This window comes from Lissotriton helveticus, chromosome 7, assembly GCF_964261635.1.
Source record: "Lissotriton helveticus chromosome 7, aLisHel1.1, whole genome shotgun sequence".
Classification (NCBI taxonomy): Eukaryota; Metazoa; Chordata; class Amphibia; order Caudata; family Salamandridae; genus Lissotriton; species Lissotriton helveticus.
In genome coordinates, this window is record NC_136068.1 from 975,087,648 (window position 1) to 975,103,393 (window position 15,746).

A 15,746-nucleotide genomic window follows, 5' to 3' on the forward strand; every position below is an offset into this window, starting at 1 on the left:
GTGAAAGCCAACAAAATAATTAGAGAGTATTGCGTTTGTTTTACTACACCTCTGTCCTTCCCGATCACTATAAAAATACACTGAGGATCACAGTTCCAATGCTTATTTTTCTACACTTGAAACTCTGGTATGGTAGCCCCTTCTTCACCTGGTGGTCCTGAATGGTGGTTGCCATCTGGATGCAGTAAGGTTGCTGTGGGAGGTAAAGGCACAACTTCCTTGAGTTCTCTCACCTCCAAAACACACACACACACACACACACACGCACACACACACACACATGCACCGTTAACACCCTTCCTCTTCCTCCCCAAGATTCCTTCACTTTCTTGGCAGAGGAGTGTGAACTCTGCTGATCTGAAGCAGAATCTCACCTGATGGAGACTCTGTGTAATGGTCTGGGTAAATGGAGGCACAACATATGCTGTGACCCCCCCGGCCCCCAAGGACCATTGTCATTCTGTTGAAGGTGACAATGGGCCATCCCAGAGCATGCACCGAGGGGGTGTGGTAAGAATGCTGCTGTAGCCTCTTGTATTCGGCATGAGTAGCCTTCCAATCCACTAATAATGATAACAAATGAAAGAAATTAGGAGATAACACTGGCACGCGGCTGCATAAACAAGCATTGGAATAGCCAATAGGTCTTGCATTTGGGACCTTATAGGTTTTAGCTATGCAGCACATTATCATGAGAGTCAAGAAAAGGGAGTTTTTTTTTTTGTTTGTGGACTCACTTTGAGACCCTGTCCTTTTTCAATTAACAGGGCACATCTCCCATTTTTGTGGAGTCAGGTATGAAGAAGGTACAGCATTTTCTTGAAAGGTCACAGAATACAAACACACTACCCATCAGGTTTTATTATGTAGTATGGATACCAACAGTGTACGAGTGACCAGAGGTGATACTTCTTGAGTTGGGAGTGATGTCATTACCTGTCATTTTGGAGAACGTGCAGAGTTCCCAAGTTTGATATGTTGTTGCTCTTCGACATTTCATGTGTCCAACTCCAGTGGAGAATCTTAGGATATGCCTTAATCTCCACTTCCACATGCAGCTCGTCAGCCAATCTTAGTTCCAGACTGTCGTTTTTCGGGACAGCCAGGTGCACGTAGCCCCTGTCTGAACACAAACACGTTATAGCATATCAGACTTTGATATCTGATCTGTTTCCACAGTCCCACACCACATTCTGAAAACATTCTGCATTGTTATTTGGTGTTAAGCGAAAAAAATTAGGTGAGAAGAGAAGGACTATTCATATTCCCAAAATGTTCACTGGTTCCTGTACTGAAAATGGGGTCCCTGGTGCCTCAAAAGGAGCATGTCTAAAGGTTAACGATCTACGTGAAATTGGAAGAGTTTATTGAGAATTCTCCTATCGCACATTGATGCTCGTCACTATAATGAGTAAGTCCGAAATACATATTTGTATTTTCTCTGAAGTTCCACAAATTAAATGACAAAAAATGCTTTTTTAACAATAATGACTGGACAATGATGCTGAAATGATTTAGTATGATTGTCTCTAGCACCTTGTTCTGAGACCTGAATGGCAGAGCTGCTCGGCGTGCACTTACAGTGCTTTTCTCACAACAGAGTGGTGGGGTTAGAGATGATCTATTGTATCACAATGTATGTATGTTTCTGTACTAGATGAAGGAGAGTTGGAGCCCTCCATTTAGATAAGGCTTAAAGTCACATGACTTCCCCATAAATACACGCAAAGCACTTGTTGAACCTTACCTACAACCTGCAGATGTGAGGACATGTTGTTGATCCCACCTCTATTACGGGCCACACAAGTGAAGTTTCCGCTGTCTTTAAGTTCCACCTTTGGAATGCGCAGGATGGAGTTTAAAATCCATTGGCCATTTCGGTAATCTCCCTTGTCTGAGCTACTGACCTGTAAATTAAAAAAATAGTCTATACGAGTGTATAAGCTTAGCTGGAGAAACACATGGTCAACTGGAAAAAATGAGGGTCCTTTACACCACTCTTAATGCCAAATTTACTTATTAAATGTGATGATAAGAAAGCCTCTAAGGCCATTTCATTATTCCTTATCTTTCAAAATACACAACATAGCTCTATATCAGCAAGCAATAGTACTAACTTTACTAACAGATGTTAAAAACAAGTATTGGCAAAGCAAATAGGCTTTGCCTATGCAAAATCTGTTGGCTTTGTTGTAAAGTTTTTTTACATGGTGCAACATGGTTTAAAGTATAATTTTTTTTTTAAAAACAGTATGATGCGGCCAGCACTTATTTTTATGTTGTTTAAACCATTTTGCACAGCAGTTCAACTGTGCAACATGTAATATTGCGACTTATTGGTTTTGTCAATGCTTGTTCGTGGAAAGCTGTTTTATATTTGCTAGGATGAAAAAGCATCATTCTCATGTTGACAATCACTTACAATGAAATCTATCACTTATAAAATAAATAAAATGAAATACAGGCTGAGGCAACAAAAAGCATACAAGCAAATGCAATTAAGCATTTCATGTATTCCTGATTGACCCTTTTAATTAGAGATGCACATTAAAAGATAATCTTTTGTTTTAATGTCTATCAGTAATGGTGACGCTAAGGGCCCCATTAGGATGTTGGGCGGATCGCTACCGCCCTGGCGGTGGCGATCCACCCAACATCCTTTCCCGCCCGCCACCCATTTCCCCCGCTATATTACTATGGACGGGGGGGGGGGACCGCGGCGGACGGAAAGACCGTCCGCCGCTTTTCCGCCTGGTCAAGGAGGTGACCGGGCGGAAAAGGGTTTCATATGGTGGCGGTGTCTGTTAGACACCGCCATCCATATTAGGGTGAAGGCGGGGACATGCTTTTCCGTGGCGGCGTTGGCATGCGGGAATGTCCTGTGGTGGCCCGTTGCGGGCCCCCGGGGGGAGTGCACATGGGGAGTACCTATGGTACCCCTCTGCACTTCACTGTACAACGTGACAGGCACCGCACGGTGCCTGTCACGTTGTGCATTGAAGTGCACAATGTGCATTTTTAGCATTGCGACGGGCGGTGCTTTCAGCCCCGCCCGCCGCAATGTTAAAAATGCGGGATGCGCCCGCCAGTGTGGCGGGCGCATCCTAATGGCCCCCACGGGACTGCCGCCCTTCTAATGGAACCCTAAGTGTCGTGTTTAGAATATCGCAAGGAAGCGGTATCTGTAATAACCTGGACTGAGAAAGTGAAATGGAAACTTAAAAACAACTAAGAAATTGCAAGACACAGCGGCATACCAGGGGATTAGATAGCTTTTGTGCAGTCATGGCATCATGAACTATTGTGGCATCATGAACTATTGTGCTCAAAGGTACTATGTGAAAGCTTGAAATACATTTTTGGAGTTTCCCTGTGTTACTGAGGGGCAGTTAGATCGGCTTGGTAGCTTATGGCTCTACCGGAGTCCAAAACATTGAAACATTACCACAGGCAGACGCTGTGCATGCCAGCTCAACTCGTCACTCAGTTCACCTCACCCATGATGTGAACTCTCCAGGTGATACCACTGATGTCACAGATGGCATGGCTTAGTTTTGGTAAACAGTACTACCTCCTTACGTCAGTGCATGGTCTCGGGCTGCTGATAATAGATCATGAAACACGCTAGTGGGTCCAAGTTTAAAGGGACAGAGAGTGACAAGTAAAACCATGGATGAGACTCGCTTTGCAGGTGGAAACATAAATGCTAGGTGAGGCCATGGGTTGTCTGGAGGCCCGAGCTGCTGAATTCGATGGGTCACCTTGCCAGAAGCACAATCAATGACTGAGCCCGAAGAGCCTAGGTGCAGAAGTGAGCACAGTGGCTCACTGACGTGCTCGCCCCATGAAGGCTGCCCTCGAGCAGGCTTAGTTCGGTGATAAGACAGACGCGGCAGACACATTACATGCTGGTGTCTCCCAATAACCTCATCTCACACCCCGAGGAGCTCTTGGTCTGTATGGGCATGTGGTGTAGCGGCTAGAGGTGTGGATTCTGCAATCAAGTAGCTATGTTCGAATCCCGGCATTGCCAGCAGCTTGTTGGGGTTCCACGCAAATCACTTAATTACGTAGCGGTTAGAAAGGGGGATCTCTAGTTGGCAATAGTTTGCACCTTTGTCCAAGTAGGGACTCTTCTTCCTGGGCAGGGTAAGGAGGATACACTTCTAAAATAACCCCTGCTCACCCCTTTGGTAGCTTGGCACGAGCAGACAGGCTTATCTCAGAGGCAGTGTGTAAAGCATTTGTGCACACATACAGCAATACAGTGAAAACACAACAAACGGACACCACACCAGTATAGAAAAATAAGTAATCTTTATCTAAACCAAACAAGACCAAAACGACAAAAATCCACAATACAGTTATCAAGATATCCTCAAAAATAGGTTATTCTCACAAATAAACCTTGTAGCAACAAATAACTCCATCTGGAGCTATTACGACGTCGTGACAGATGAAAATCCCAAAGTACGGTGCAGACAGCGAGGTGCCCGGCATCAGGCATGGCGTCACACAGACCCCCAAAAACAATACCTTGGCAAACGATGAAAACAAAGACGGTGAACGGGATTAGGGAGGTGATGCTTTGTTGACCCAGTCCCGGGTCGCATATAAAAAATATTTTTTTGTGTTATCAACCTTTAAAACAGCACGAGGAACACTTTTGTGTCCTCCCCCCTTTTTCCGTTTTTGAACTGTATAAAGTCTTATAAAGGGTCTGTTTAAAACAATGGTTAATTGATTTCCCTGTATTATATTGTTGACACCGGGACTAGTATTAGTGTGTATGAGTTGGAGTATGAATGTATGGCCAAGAGTGCTTGATTTTGATAGCGTGTTGAATTTTTTGTGTTTTTGAATTTTCTGTGTACTTACATTTCAGTGTTGTATATAAATGTATATATTTCGTTTGTGTTTCCATGCAAAAAAATGTGTAAAAAATGTTAGATCGTTTCTGAAGCAATAAAATTATATGTTGCAATTGATAAAGCAGGTTTTCCATGTTACATTCATGATAACCAATTTCTTTTCAGGTTAAAAGAAAACTGAAATCTAGATTCTCAGTATTGGCAATTGTTTCGTTTCTTTAGTATAGTTTGGCTCAGCCTTGCTGAGTTCTTTGAGTCAAGACCCTTTTAGTTGTTTGGCTTGTTGGTGCCAGACGGCATTGGTTCCTTACGACCACAGGGGAGGTGATGCGTCAGTTCCTTAAGATCCCAGGGGAGGTGAGGCCTCAGTTCCAAACTGCGATGCCGAGGAGGTGAGGCGACTGTTCCTTACTGTTGTCGGGGAGATAAGGTGTTGGTTGCTTACTGGTGCTAGGGGGTGACATCACAGTGGGGTGCGAGTCATCGGTTCCTTACGATGGTGGGGTGTCGAGCTATTCGGAAGTCACCCACATCGAGTATCGGCTCCCCGTGGTGAATTTGGGGCTGTGGTGCGAGTCGGGACAGTGCGTCATGCGCATCACAAGTAGTGTTCTTGGCTCCAATGCAGGCAGCGGCCTCAGTAACGGCTTTGGAGTCGATGTGGCGTGGCGTTGGCAGGTGTCTGGTCCTACGGTGCAAGTCAGGACTGTGCGTCGTGCACTTCACAAGCAGTGCCCAAGGCTTCGGTGCAGGTTACGGCATCAGTCGCCAGCACCAGTGTTGCAATTTCCCTCTGTGGCAGCTCAAACAGAAGTTTCAGAAAAAGGAGGATAGAGGAAACAAAGTCTTTGTGTCCCTGAGACTTCAGAACAGGAGGCAAGCTTTACTTCAAGCCCTTGGAGATCTTCCTCAAGCAGGGGACACAGCACAGCAGTCCTTGTCCTTTCCCGGTCATAAACAGCCACTGCAGGTCAACCCCAAACAGTAAACAGCAAAAGGGCAGTACTTCTCCTTGGAAAAATTTCCTCTTGAATCTCAGAAGTGATCTCTGACGTTTTTTCTATCCCTGAGACTTCCAACAGGAGGCACGCTCTACTTCAAGCCCTTGGAGAAAACTCTAACAACAGGATAATGAAAGAACAGTTCAGTCCTTTCCCTGCCCAAGACAGAAGCAACCACTTCAGGACAACCCCAACAGCACACAGCTCTGGGGCAGTACTCCTCCTTCAGCTTTCCCGGTTCTTCTTCTTGGAAGGTTCCTTAGTGCAGCAGCAATCTAAAGTTCTGGACCCCAACATTTATAAATCAAATTCCTTTGTTCTCTTGGTGCAGAGGGGCTCTGTGATCAGCCCAAACCAGTTCTGCCCTCTCTGGTGCAGCTGCCCGGAAAGAGGTGGAGACAGAATTGTTAAAGGCAGACAGGGCCTATTCAGGTGCTAGTGAAAAATCCTCCCATTACTCTTAATGCAGCCCAGGTCTATTCACCCCAGCCCTGACTCATTCAGGAAAGGCAGGACACACATCAACCACCCCCTCACCCCTGATGGTGGTCTGAGAGAATGCACATCCCCAATCCCTGTCACTCCAAAGCCAGACAGTCAATTCACAAACCAGCAGAGGAACACAGGATTACTAAGCAAAAAAATACCTACTTTCTAAAAGTGGTATTTCCACACACATTCTGAGTCCAGGCACACTAAACTTTACTTTTCTATTTGTCCCAATGGAAAGGTATGCTTATAAGAAAAAAACTCCATTCTATCCTATGGGACCGATAGCCTTTCAATAGTGAAAAACGAAATACACTTTAATTCACTATCAGGACACACACCAGCACATGTTCTGCCTTTATCATACAAAGCACCCTGCCCACAGGGGTACCTTGGGCCTACCTTAGGGGTGACTTATATGTAAGAAAAGGGAAGATTTGGGACTGGTAAGTGGAAGCCCGTGCCAAGTTGACATGGCAGGACTAGACTGCACACAGACACTGCAGTGGCAGGTCTGAGATACAGATACAGGCTACTCATGTGGGTGGCACAATCAGTGCATCAAGCTCACTAGCAGCATTTGATTTACAGGCCCTGGGCCCACACAATGCACTGTACTAGGGACTTACCAGTAAATCAAATATGTCAATCATGGAATCACCAATCCATAAACACAATTTACAGGGAGAGCATATGCACTTTAGCACTGATCAGCAGTGGTAAAGTGCTCAGAGTCATAGTACCAACAAAAACAGGGTCCAAAAAGCAAAAAGTATGGGGATAAACCCGCTGCACAAGCCAGGTCTAACAGTTGTGTTTAAAAAAGCCTCAGGGGAGCTGACTTTCTTGTGCAAGCCTACAATGCCCTCAGGCCAAGTTTGGGCAGTAAAAAACTTGAAAACAAGCATAGGTGGCGATTTGTCTCGTTAATCCCACAGATGCACACTGACGGGGCAGACAAAAGCATGAGAGGCAGCAACAGGTATTAGCTGGCGTAGGGACGGTGAGCGGTGAGTGAAACAAAACAGAAAGTAGTGCGTCCAAAGTGCATAAATGGCAAAAAGTGAACTGATCTATGTAACTGGGTCACTCGCCAGGGTGAAACAAGCTGCCATAAGGCAGGACAAAGACAACAGAGGGACCATAGAACAGGAAGATTTTATGAGGGGCACTACAAGGAGCGAATTACAAGAGATGGGCGTGGTCAAAGTCCACAGAGAGACTACACCATGCCTCGCAGAGCAGCGCATATGCTAGGCTCAACATTCTACCTACCTCCTGAGGCGGAAAGCCGGGAGCGCTATTTGCTACTTTTAAAAATTGATTGTCACTAAATTGTTGTGTGTTTTTAACTCACCTGATAGAAAGCATTCACCTCAGGGCACTCGCTCGCCCCTGATCGGCAGCGCAGCGGATCCTAGCGCTGACGCCAAGCCGCCCAAACACACCTCCTGACGCCTGCCGGCGAGGACAGAGGCCACGCCCCTTTCTCAGGCCACGCCCACTCCCCGCCAAGCATAAAGACACTGAAACACAAGCGCCACTGTTAGTTCTACCTACCTCCTGAGGCGGAAAGCCGGGAGCGCTATTTGCTACTTTTAAAAATTGATTGTCACTAAATTGTTGTGTGTTTTTAACTCACCTGATAGAAAGCATTCACCTCAGGGCACTCGCTCGCCCCTGATCGGCCGCGCAGCGGATCCTAGCGCTGACGCCAAGCCGCCCAAACACACCTCCTGACGCCTGCCGGCGAGGACAGAGGCCACGCCCTTTCTCAGGCCACGCCCACCACTCTCCCCTCCCTATCCCCTCCGTATAAACCATGTGCCTCGGCCGGAAGCGCAGCGGACGAGCGCAGCGGGAGCGCCGTTTGCGCGCCGAAGGCGCGCCCAAGGTAAGCCCGTCTGCGCCCGTCCACACCAGACCGAGCCCAAGGCCCAGGACCCCTATTTCCCCCACTCCCATACCGCTGAGGTACACCCGGGAAACCCTCCTCAATCTCAGGGACTCTATCTCCACCCCCTGCCACAGCAATATCCCTCTAAAGGATGGACAATCCTGCTGTCCAATCTGTCCCTACAGGCTAACACCTCGACTTCCTCCGAAACCACGCTGGATCAGGATGGCCCTGCTTAATTGCAGATTGCTCCCTAAACATCAAATTGAAATTAATATGCTGCTGCAAAACTCGGAACTCAAAATCCTCTTCCTTACCGAAACGTGGATAAATTCCAATTCAGACCCGGACATAGTTCAAACACTACCTCCGGGCTTTCTCATTAAACATCATGACAGATCCTCGGGGACTGGAGGTGGAATAGCGATTATCTACCGTGACTACCTGTCTTGCCACTTCAAGGACAGCCCAATTCAGGACTGTGAAAATGTCCTGTTCTCAATCCACCTACCCCCATCCACAACCCTATCAGGGATTCTAGTTTACCGGCCTCCTGGGCAGTAGAGAATGTTTTGCAACTCCCTTGTGGAGTCCTCCTCCTCTCTTGCTTGCTTGTATCCCAACTTCACGATCCTAGGAGATCTAAATCTCCACTTCGACGACCCCTCAAACAATATCGCCGAAGACCTAAAAAAAGATCTAGCCTCCCTTAACCTCCATCTGAAAGACAATCAGCCCACCCACTCCAAGGGCCACCTACTGGACCCGATTTTTACCAACCTCTCGAGTCTAGTAGTGAACACCCCCCTCCCTGTCCCCTGGTCAGACCACTTTTTAATCCCTTTCAAATTTCAGCTTTTGTCTGAAACCCCGGTTAAAGCCCCCCCTCAAGGACCATCCCGTCCGTGGCAAAAACTGGATACGGTCTTATGGACTCAAGCACTCGTCTCTACCACTCCGAGTCTTGACCTACACCCCTCCAGAGCTGACACCCAACTCCACGGCTGGATCAATCAATCCCTGGATGCCATCCTCCCAGTCAAACCCCTTCCCAGTAAAAAGAGATCTCTCAAGTCCCCCTGATACACCCAGGAACTGCGCGGATTAAAGAAAAGGTGCAAAAAGCTCGAACGCCACTGGAGAAGGGACTGGGCCACTGAAAGCAAAAATGAATGCAGGTCCGCCCTCAAACAATATAAAACCTGCATAAAAAACCCCCAGGCTTCCTTCTTCGAGCAAAAAATACAAGCTGCAGCCAACTCGGCCAAAGAAACTTACCGCATAGTACGTCTCCTTACCAAAACCCCAGATCCTTTGCCCATACCAGACTCTTCAGGCACCAGATGTAACCAGCTAGCTGAGTTCTTCTCTACAAAAATTTATAATATCCTCACATCCCTACCTCCTCCCAACACCCTCCCGCCTCCCATCATTCCCCTCTCCGATTCAGAGGCCCCCTGCCTCCAAACCTTCGCTCAGATCACCACAGAACTTTTCTTGACCACTCTACAATCAGTCAAGAGCGGGGCTCCATCAGATCCAGCTCCTATGAGCAAACTAAAACTGGTCGCCCCCACGGTCGCCCCCCCCTTTACTCATCTTATCAACGCTTCCCTGTCACTGGGTACAGTCCCAGACAACTGGAAAAAAGCCACAGTCAGGGCACTCTTAAAAAAAAAACACCTCGCCCCTATGGAACCATCAAACTTCAGACCTATCTCTCTCCTCACGGCCATCAGCAAAGTGGCCGAAAGTATTGTCAATCACCAACTTTCTTTCTACCTAGAATCCAACAAACATCTGCGCCAATCCCAGACAGGGTTCAGACCAGGACAGGGAACAGACACCGCGTTACTTGCCGTGGTCGAAGAGGCAAGAACCATCATAGACCAAGGAGGATCAGTGGCAGTGATCCTCCTTGATCTGAGTGCCGCCTTCGACACGGTAGACCATGCGATCCTCATCCACCGGCTCAGCATGATAGGAGTTTCCGGCACTGCCCTGTCCTGGATCAAATCCTTCTTGGAAGGAAGAACCTTCCAAGTGTCTGATGGCACGGTCAAATCCAAAGCATTCCCGCTCCAGTGTGGGGTCCCCCAGGGCTCATCCCTGAGCCCCACACTTTTTAACGTCTACATGTCCCCGTTAGAAAACATCACGACCCCATTCGGCATAAAAACAGTTATGTATGCCGACGACACACAACTTGTGGTGTCCATCAACCAATCTAATAAAAGCCTAGACAACCTGGCAGTCTGCCTAGAGAACATCTTCCAGTGGATGTGCGAATCACGCCTCAAACTGAACGGCGAGAAGTCCGAGATCCTCTTCCTGGGCAACCCTCATAAACTCCCCTCATCCCTCACATTGCCGGACTCTATGGGTCCTCCCCCCACCCCCAAATCAGAAGTCAAAAGCCTTGGCATCTGGTTAGATCAAGACCTTAACTTTAAATCTCAGGCCAGAAAAAACGCAGGCACCTGCATTGGCCTTATCCAAACAGCCAGGAAGGTTCTCCATCTAATCCCCTTCCAATCCAGGAAGCTGCTCATGCAGGGTCTAGTAAACTCCAGATTGGACTACGGAAACGCCCTTTACCTGGGGGCCCCCGCCTCTGTCATCCACAGACTACAATGCGCCCAAAATGCCGCGGCTAGAATTCTAACAGGGACAAAATCAAAATGCTCAGCGAAACCAGCCCTCAAAAGCCTGCACTGGCTTCCAGTGCAACAAAGGATCATCTTTAAGACTCTCTGCATCTCACACAAGATAATGCACGGTAGAGGTCCACCGATCCTGAGCTCGCTTGTCAAACCCCATCAGTCCAACAGGCAACTGAGATCAGACACCCTCTCCTTGGCCAGTGTCCCCAGAATCTATAAGACCCGTTCTGGGGGGAGATTGTTCTCGTACAACGCCCCAAAGCTGTGGAACTCCCTGCCAATCTCCATCCGAAGAGAACACAACCTACTGGCCTTCCGTAGGCAACTTAAAACCTGGCTCTTCCCATAGTACTTCCCCCTCTGGAAACATAGGTTGACTGATAGCGCTGGGACGCCCTAGGGTAGCTACGCGCTCTACAAATCCATTTCCAAATCCAATTCCAATTCCAACGTAAAATGGGTTCCCGGTCCCGCAAGAGATATGTCCTCTGTGACCTGCCTTATTTGTCCAACAGATGGAACCATCTACACAGATATATAAACAAATCTACTGCACAGCCCATTTAGAGTTCAGGATAAAAATGTAGAATTACAATATTTGTTGACGACAACAATACCATCTTCTGAAGAGAGATTGATACAAGTTTAAACAATTGATTGTATTTCTTCTACATCAGGAATTATCTGGGTACTAGCTCTTATTTGGAAGACAGAGCTCAATCCCCACCTAAAACCTCAAACTGAAATGTAATTTGGGAAATTAAGCACCTCTCTATCCATTTAAAAAAAAATTGCCCTTGCCACAAAATGATGAAGGTGATCATTATTCCTACATTTCTTTAATTATACCAGCAATCCCTGCTTTTATTCTATATGGTATCTAAATGTCAAAGTCCTTTAACTAGTTTTTCGGTGGAGAACAAAGAAACCCAATGTGTTTTGGTGCTCCACCCTATCGGGGGAATGAAACGCAAAGCAAATGAAATTACAATCAGTGCTATCGATAGAGGCTATGAGATCTCGAGCTCTGTTTTTGACCTCACATGAACTACAACATAGTCAAAGTCATGACATCATAAAAGCACAATCAATCAAGAGTGCCATTTTCCTAACAAATTGATGGGAAAACTATTTACACTTGGCAACCCTAAGTACGTTATTACAAAAACGAAAAGAAAGACAAAGCTTGATGGAACAAAATACGTGATAAGAGGATGCAGCAAATTGCAGACCAGGCTTATGGGCTCACTTTTTGATGGAAAGTACCTGCAAATCTCCGCAATTGGCAGAGATTATGTGGCTGTGCAAACCTGTGAAATGGTTAAACATCTGCTACAATCACAGACATGATTATTCCCCTCACATAATATTAGTGCATGATTTTCAGTTTCAATCGGATGCAGACAACACAAGGACATAGGTTCATCTGCAGGAAAATACCTTATACCAGTTCATTACTGCAGTCTGCCTGCACGAAAGTAAAGCATGTATTACTGTGAACTACTTATGCTTAAATCTGGGCAAACCAGACATACCTCTAGTAGAAAGTTACTATTCTTCTAGGACCTTTTGCTTTACCCCTCCATCGGACAGGAATGTAGAAATAGTTCTGTATTCTAATGTATGCTTTGACATTTAAGTTCTTCTTGACTCGGTTAGAATTGATCATTTTCACCTTCAATAAAAAATCTCCAATATTGAGCCCCTATAATGTACAATTACTCACATTCAATTGGTTCAGCCAGTAGTATTTTCTAGACTCATGTATTTGTTTGTACTATCAAGCAATAAAGGAGTTATTAAGCGCGGCAAATCCCCAGTGAGGGTCTCAAGGTGCTGGAATTGCTAGCTGCTTTGTGGGGCTCTCATGCATTCAAACAGCCAGGTCTTGAGTCCTTTCCTGAATTCCCGGAACGATGAGGCGACACAGGTGCAGGGGAAGTTCGTTCCTGGTACCTGAAATCTTGTTAAAGATTCATAAATGCTCGTCACAGGTTAATATTGTTGCACTTCCAACAACATTTGACCAAAGAAAATATGATTATATTTTTTTCCAAAATACCCAGCTTTGTTGGTTACAAATAAAAGAAAATTATAAAATGTAGGGATTTGTGTGCATTTTCACACTGCACATTCAAGGATGCAATAGTGGCTCCTCTGCTAAGGCACTTCAACTACAAGCTCAATAGAAATGATTGAGCTTGCAGTTGAAATCAGGTTAGGTTAGGGCGGGGCTGGGCTGGGCTCCCGTGATGTCAAGGGAGGAGCAGTGGTGGCTGCACCTTAGGTGCGCATGACGGTTTGGCCGGCCGTCTCAAGCCGGACAATCCGACATGTGCACTTTGCATGTTCTCCACAGGCTGTATTGTACAGCCTTGGTGGAGAACATGCACAGCCTCCCAGCCCCTCTCTGAGCGCCAAACCATGGTGCTTAGGCCAATCTCGATGCTGCTGTAAAGAAGCGTCATCATTGGCTGGCAGATTCTTGGAGGATATTTGCTTTTTGCAGTGAAGGAGATGACGGAGGAGAGGTGGCAGCATGCGGTATTAGGGTAAGTGCTTTTATTTTATTTGTTTATTCCCCCCTCCTCCACTCCCCACCACCTTTGCCTCACCACCCCTATTCGGTAGAAGCCGCTACTGTACAGATGGCATTCAGGGTTTGTCTCCATCATATTTGTTGAGCCAAATCCAGTACAAAATACACAATAAAAGCTGTATCAGCAGACGGTCTCCCTTAATACTATTTGATGGGGTGGCACATCCTAGTTAAGCAACATCTAAAATGCTGCCTGCCAAGACTCCCAAAATGTCTCACAGGTGTGGATTTGTCAAAAGTAACAAGCATGATCACAGTGGAGAGCAGAAAATTAAGATGTCGTTCCTTACACCCACCACAATGAATAGATAAGCAGGCCAAAAAAGTAAAGAGAGTGACCAAGGAAAGTGCAATTAGAAGGAGCAAGACCAATGACCCTTTGGCCAGGATACTGCTCTCTGGCACGCAGTTCCACCAGTAAGTGCCCTCCCTCCTGCTCCCTCCACTGACCCCGGTTCGAGATCGCGCCTCGCCCTACCACGCGTATGGCCTGCTCCTCTTCGGCTTTCTGCTGCCTTCTCTACATTCTTGGTCTCTTACTCTTCTCATCTTCTCCATCTTTTCCTTCACTGCTCATTTACTCCTCTCTATTTTACTGAGTTCCTGTTCTTTCCTTTTTCCTTACTTGCTCCTACCTCCCAGCTGACCCGCCCCTGACGACCCCTACTTAATGGCGGCCAATGAGCAGCCGCACCGCTGGCGGGCCAAAGGCAAGTCCGTCCGTGCCTGGCCGTGACCCGGCCGCGACCAGCACCATGGACCCCGGTACTCCAACCACCCACCGCTACGACTCTGCTGTCCTTCTCACACTCAAACCCGGAAGGAACAACTGGCAGCTGTCTACACCGAACACCACCCACAGCTAGTTCTCCTGCCGATACCGCTGACAAACCGTCACAACCCTTCGCACCCCGACGGCCATCGCCCCCACACCGGACACCAGTACCCCGAAGCCCTGAGGAGCATCCTCCTTAATGTGCGCTCCCTGCACAGGCACGCAGTAGAGATCTTTGACCTCCTCGACACCCTCTCGCTAGACGTCGCCTTCTTCACGGAAACATGGAACAACCCCACCTCCGCCCTGACATCGCCACCGCGATCCCCGACGGATACAAAATCCAGGGGAAGGAACGCCCCAACTTCAGAAGAAGGACTCGCCATTGCACACAAGAGCTCCCTCTGACTCACCACCTCCAGCACGAACGACTCCCCGTTCACCACCAAACACCTCCATTTCCAGATCCAGACCAACCCCAGAATGACATTACTAGGTACCCTCGCCTACAGATCTCCTGAACCACGAACTGCGTTCACCACTAATAATCGCCGACTTCATTGATACCCACGCCATTGTCTCCATGCACTACATACTCATCGGAGACCTCAAATTCCACCTTGACAACCCCAGCAACCCCAACTCTGTCACCCTCCTGGACAACCTCACCAACCTCGGACTGAAACAACTCATCACCACCTACCCACAAGGCAGGACACACCCACCACCCCCAAACCTGCAACCCACCATCGCAAAGGAACTGGAGCAAGGTCACTGAGGAGCACCTCAACTCCACCCTAAACCGACCGACGCCAACTCCGCAGCCAAAGAGGTTCACAGATGGATCACCAACTGCGCAGATGAGCTTGTGCACCTCCGCAACCCCGACAGACAGCACCCCAGGAAGGCCACCTGGTTCACCGCCGACCTACAAGAATCTAGACGCACCTGCAGACGTCTCAAGAAGAATTGGAAAAACAGCAAAACTTAGGAAGACTGCTCCACATACAAGAACGCCATGACAGAATACCACCAACTCATCAGATCCACCAAGAGGATCTTCATCCGAAAATAAATCCACGACAAAGCCAGCAACTCCAAGGAATGCTTCAATATCATTCAGGAATTCACCAAGACCCCAGTGAAGCCACAGAAGTCCCACCCTCCCAGGAGCTCTGCTACAAACTCGGCTCCAACTTCCACCTGAAAATAAGATCCCTTTATGACAACTTCAACATACAGACCCCGGACACCGAACCCACTACTCCCCCCAGCAACGACAGTCAGCCTACAATCTCCTCATGGACCCCAGCCACCACTGAAGATACCGCATCAACCATGGAAAGCATTCACGCAGTAGCCCCAAGGACCCCTGGCATCCGCACATCTTCCACAGAGCTGCTGCCACCATTGCACCTGAGCTATGATGCACCAGTAACGCCTCCTTTGAA

The 15,746-nt window shown here is 47.5% G+C and overlaps 1 protein-coding gene across 1 annotated transcript in view; it reads right to left on the minus strand.

Annotated features, from left to right (window-relative positions):
• The window catches only part of CSF1R (colony stimulating factor 1 receptor), a 271,842-nt gene that overhangs the window by 142,724 nt on the left and 113,372 nt on the right, over positions 1-15,746 (minus strand). The window contains exons 5-6 of the mRNA XM_078653580.1: positions 1,748-1,907; positions 937-1,123 (exon numbers count right to left, since the gene is read on the minus strand). Coding sequence (XP_078509706.1) covers positions 937-1,123; positions 1,748-1,907 — 347 coding nt within the window. The remainder of the gene's footprint in view (positions 1-936; positions 1,124-1,747; positions 1,908-15,746) is intronic.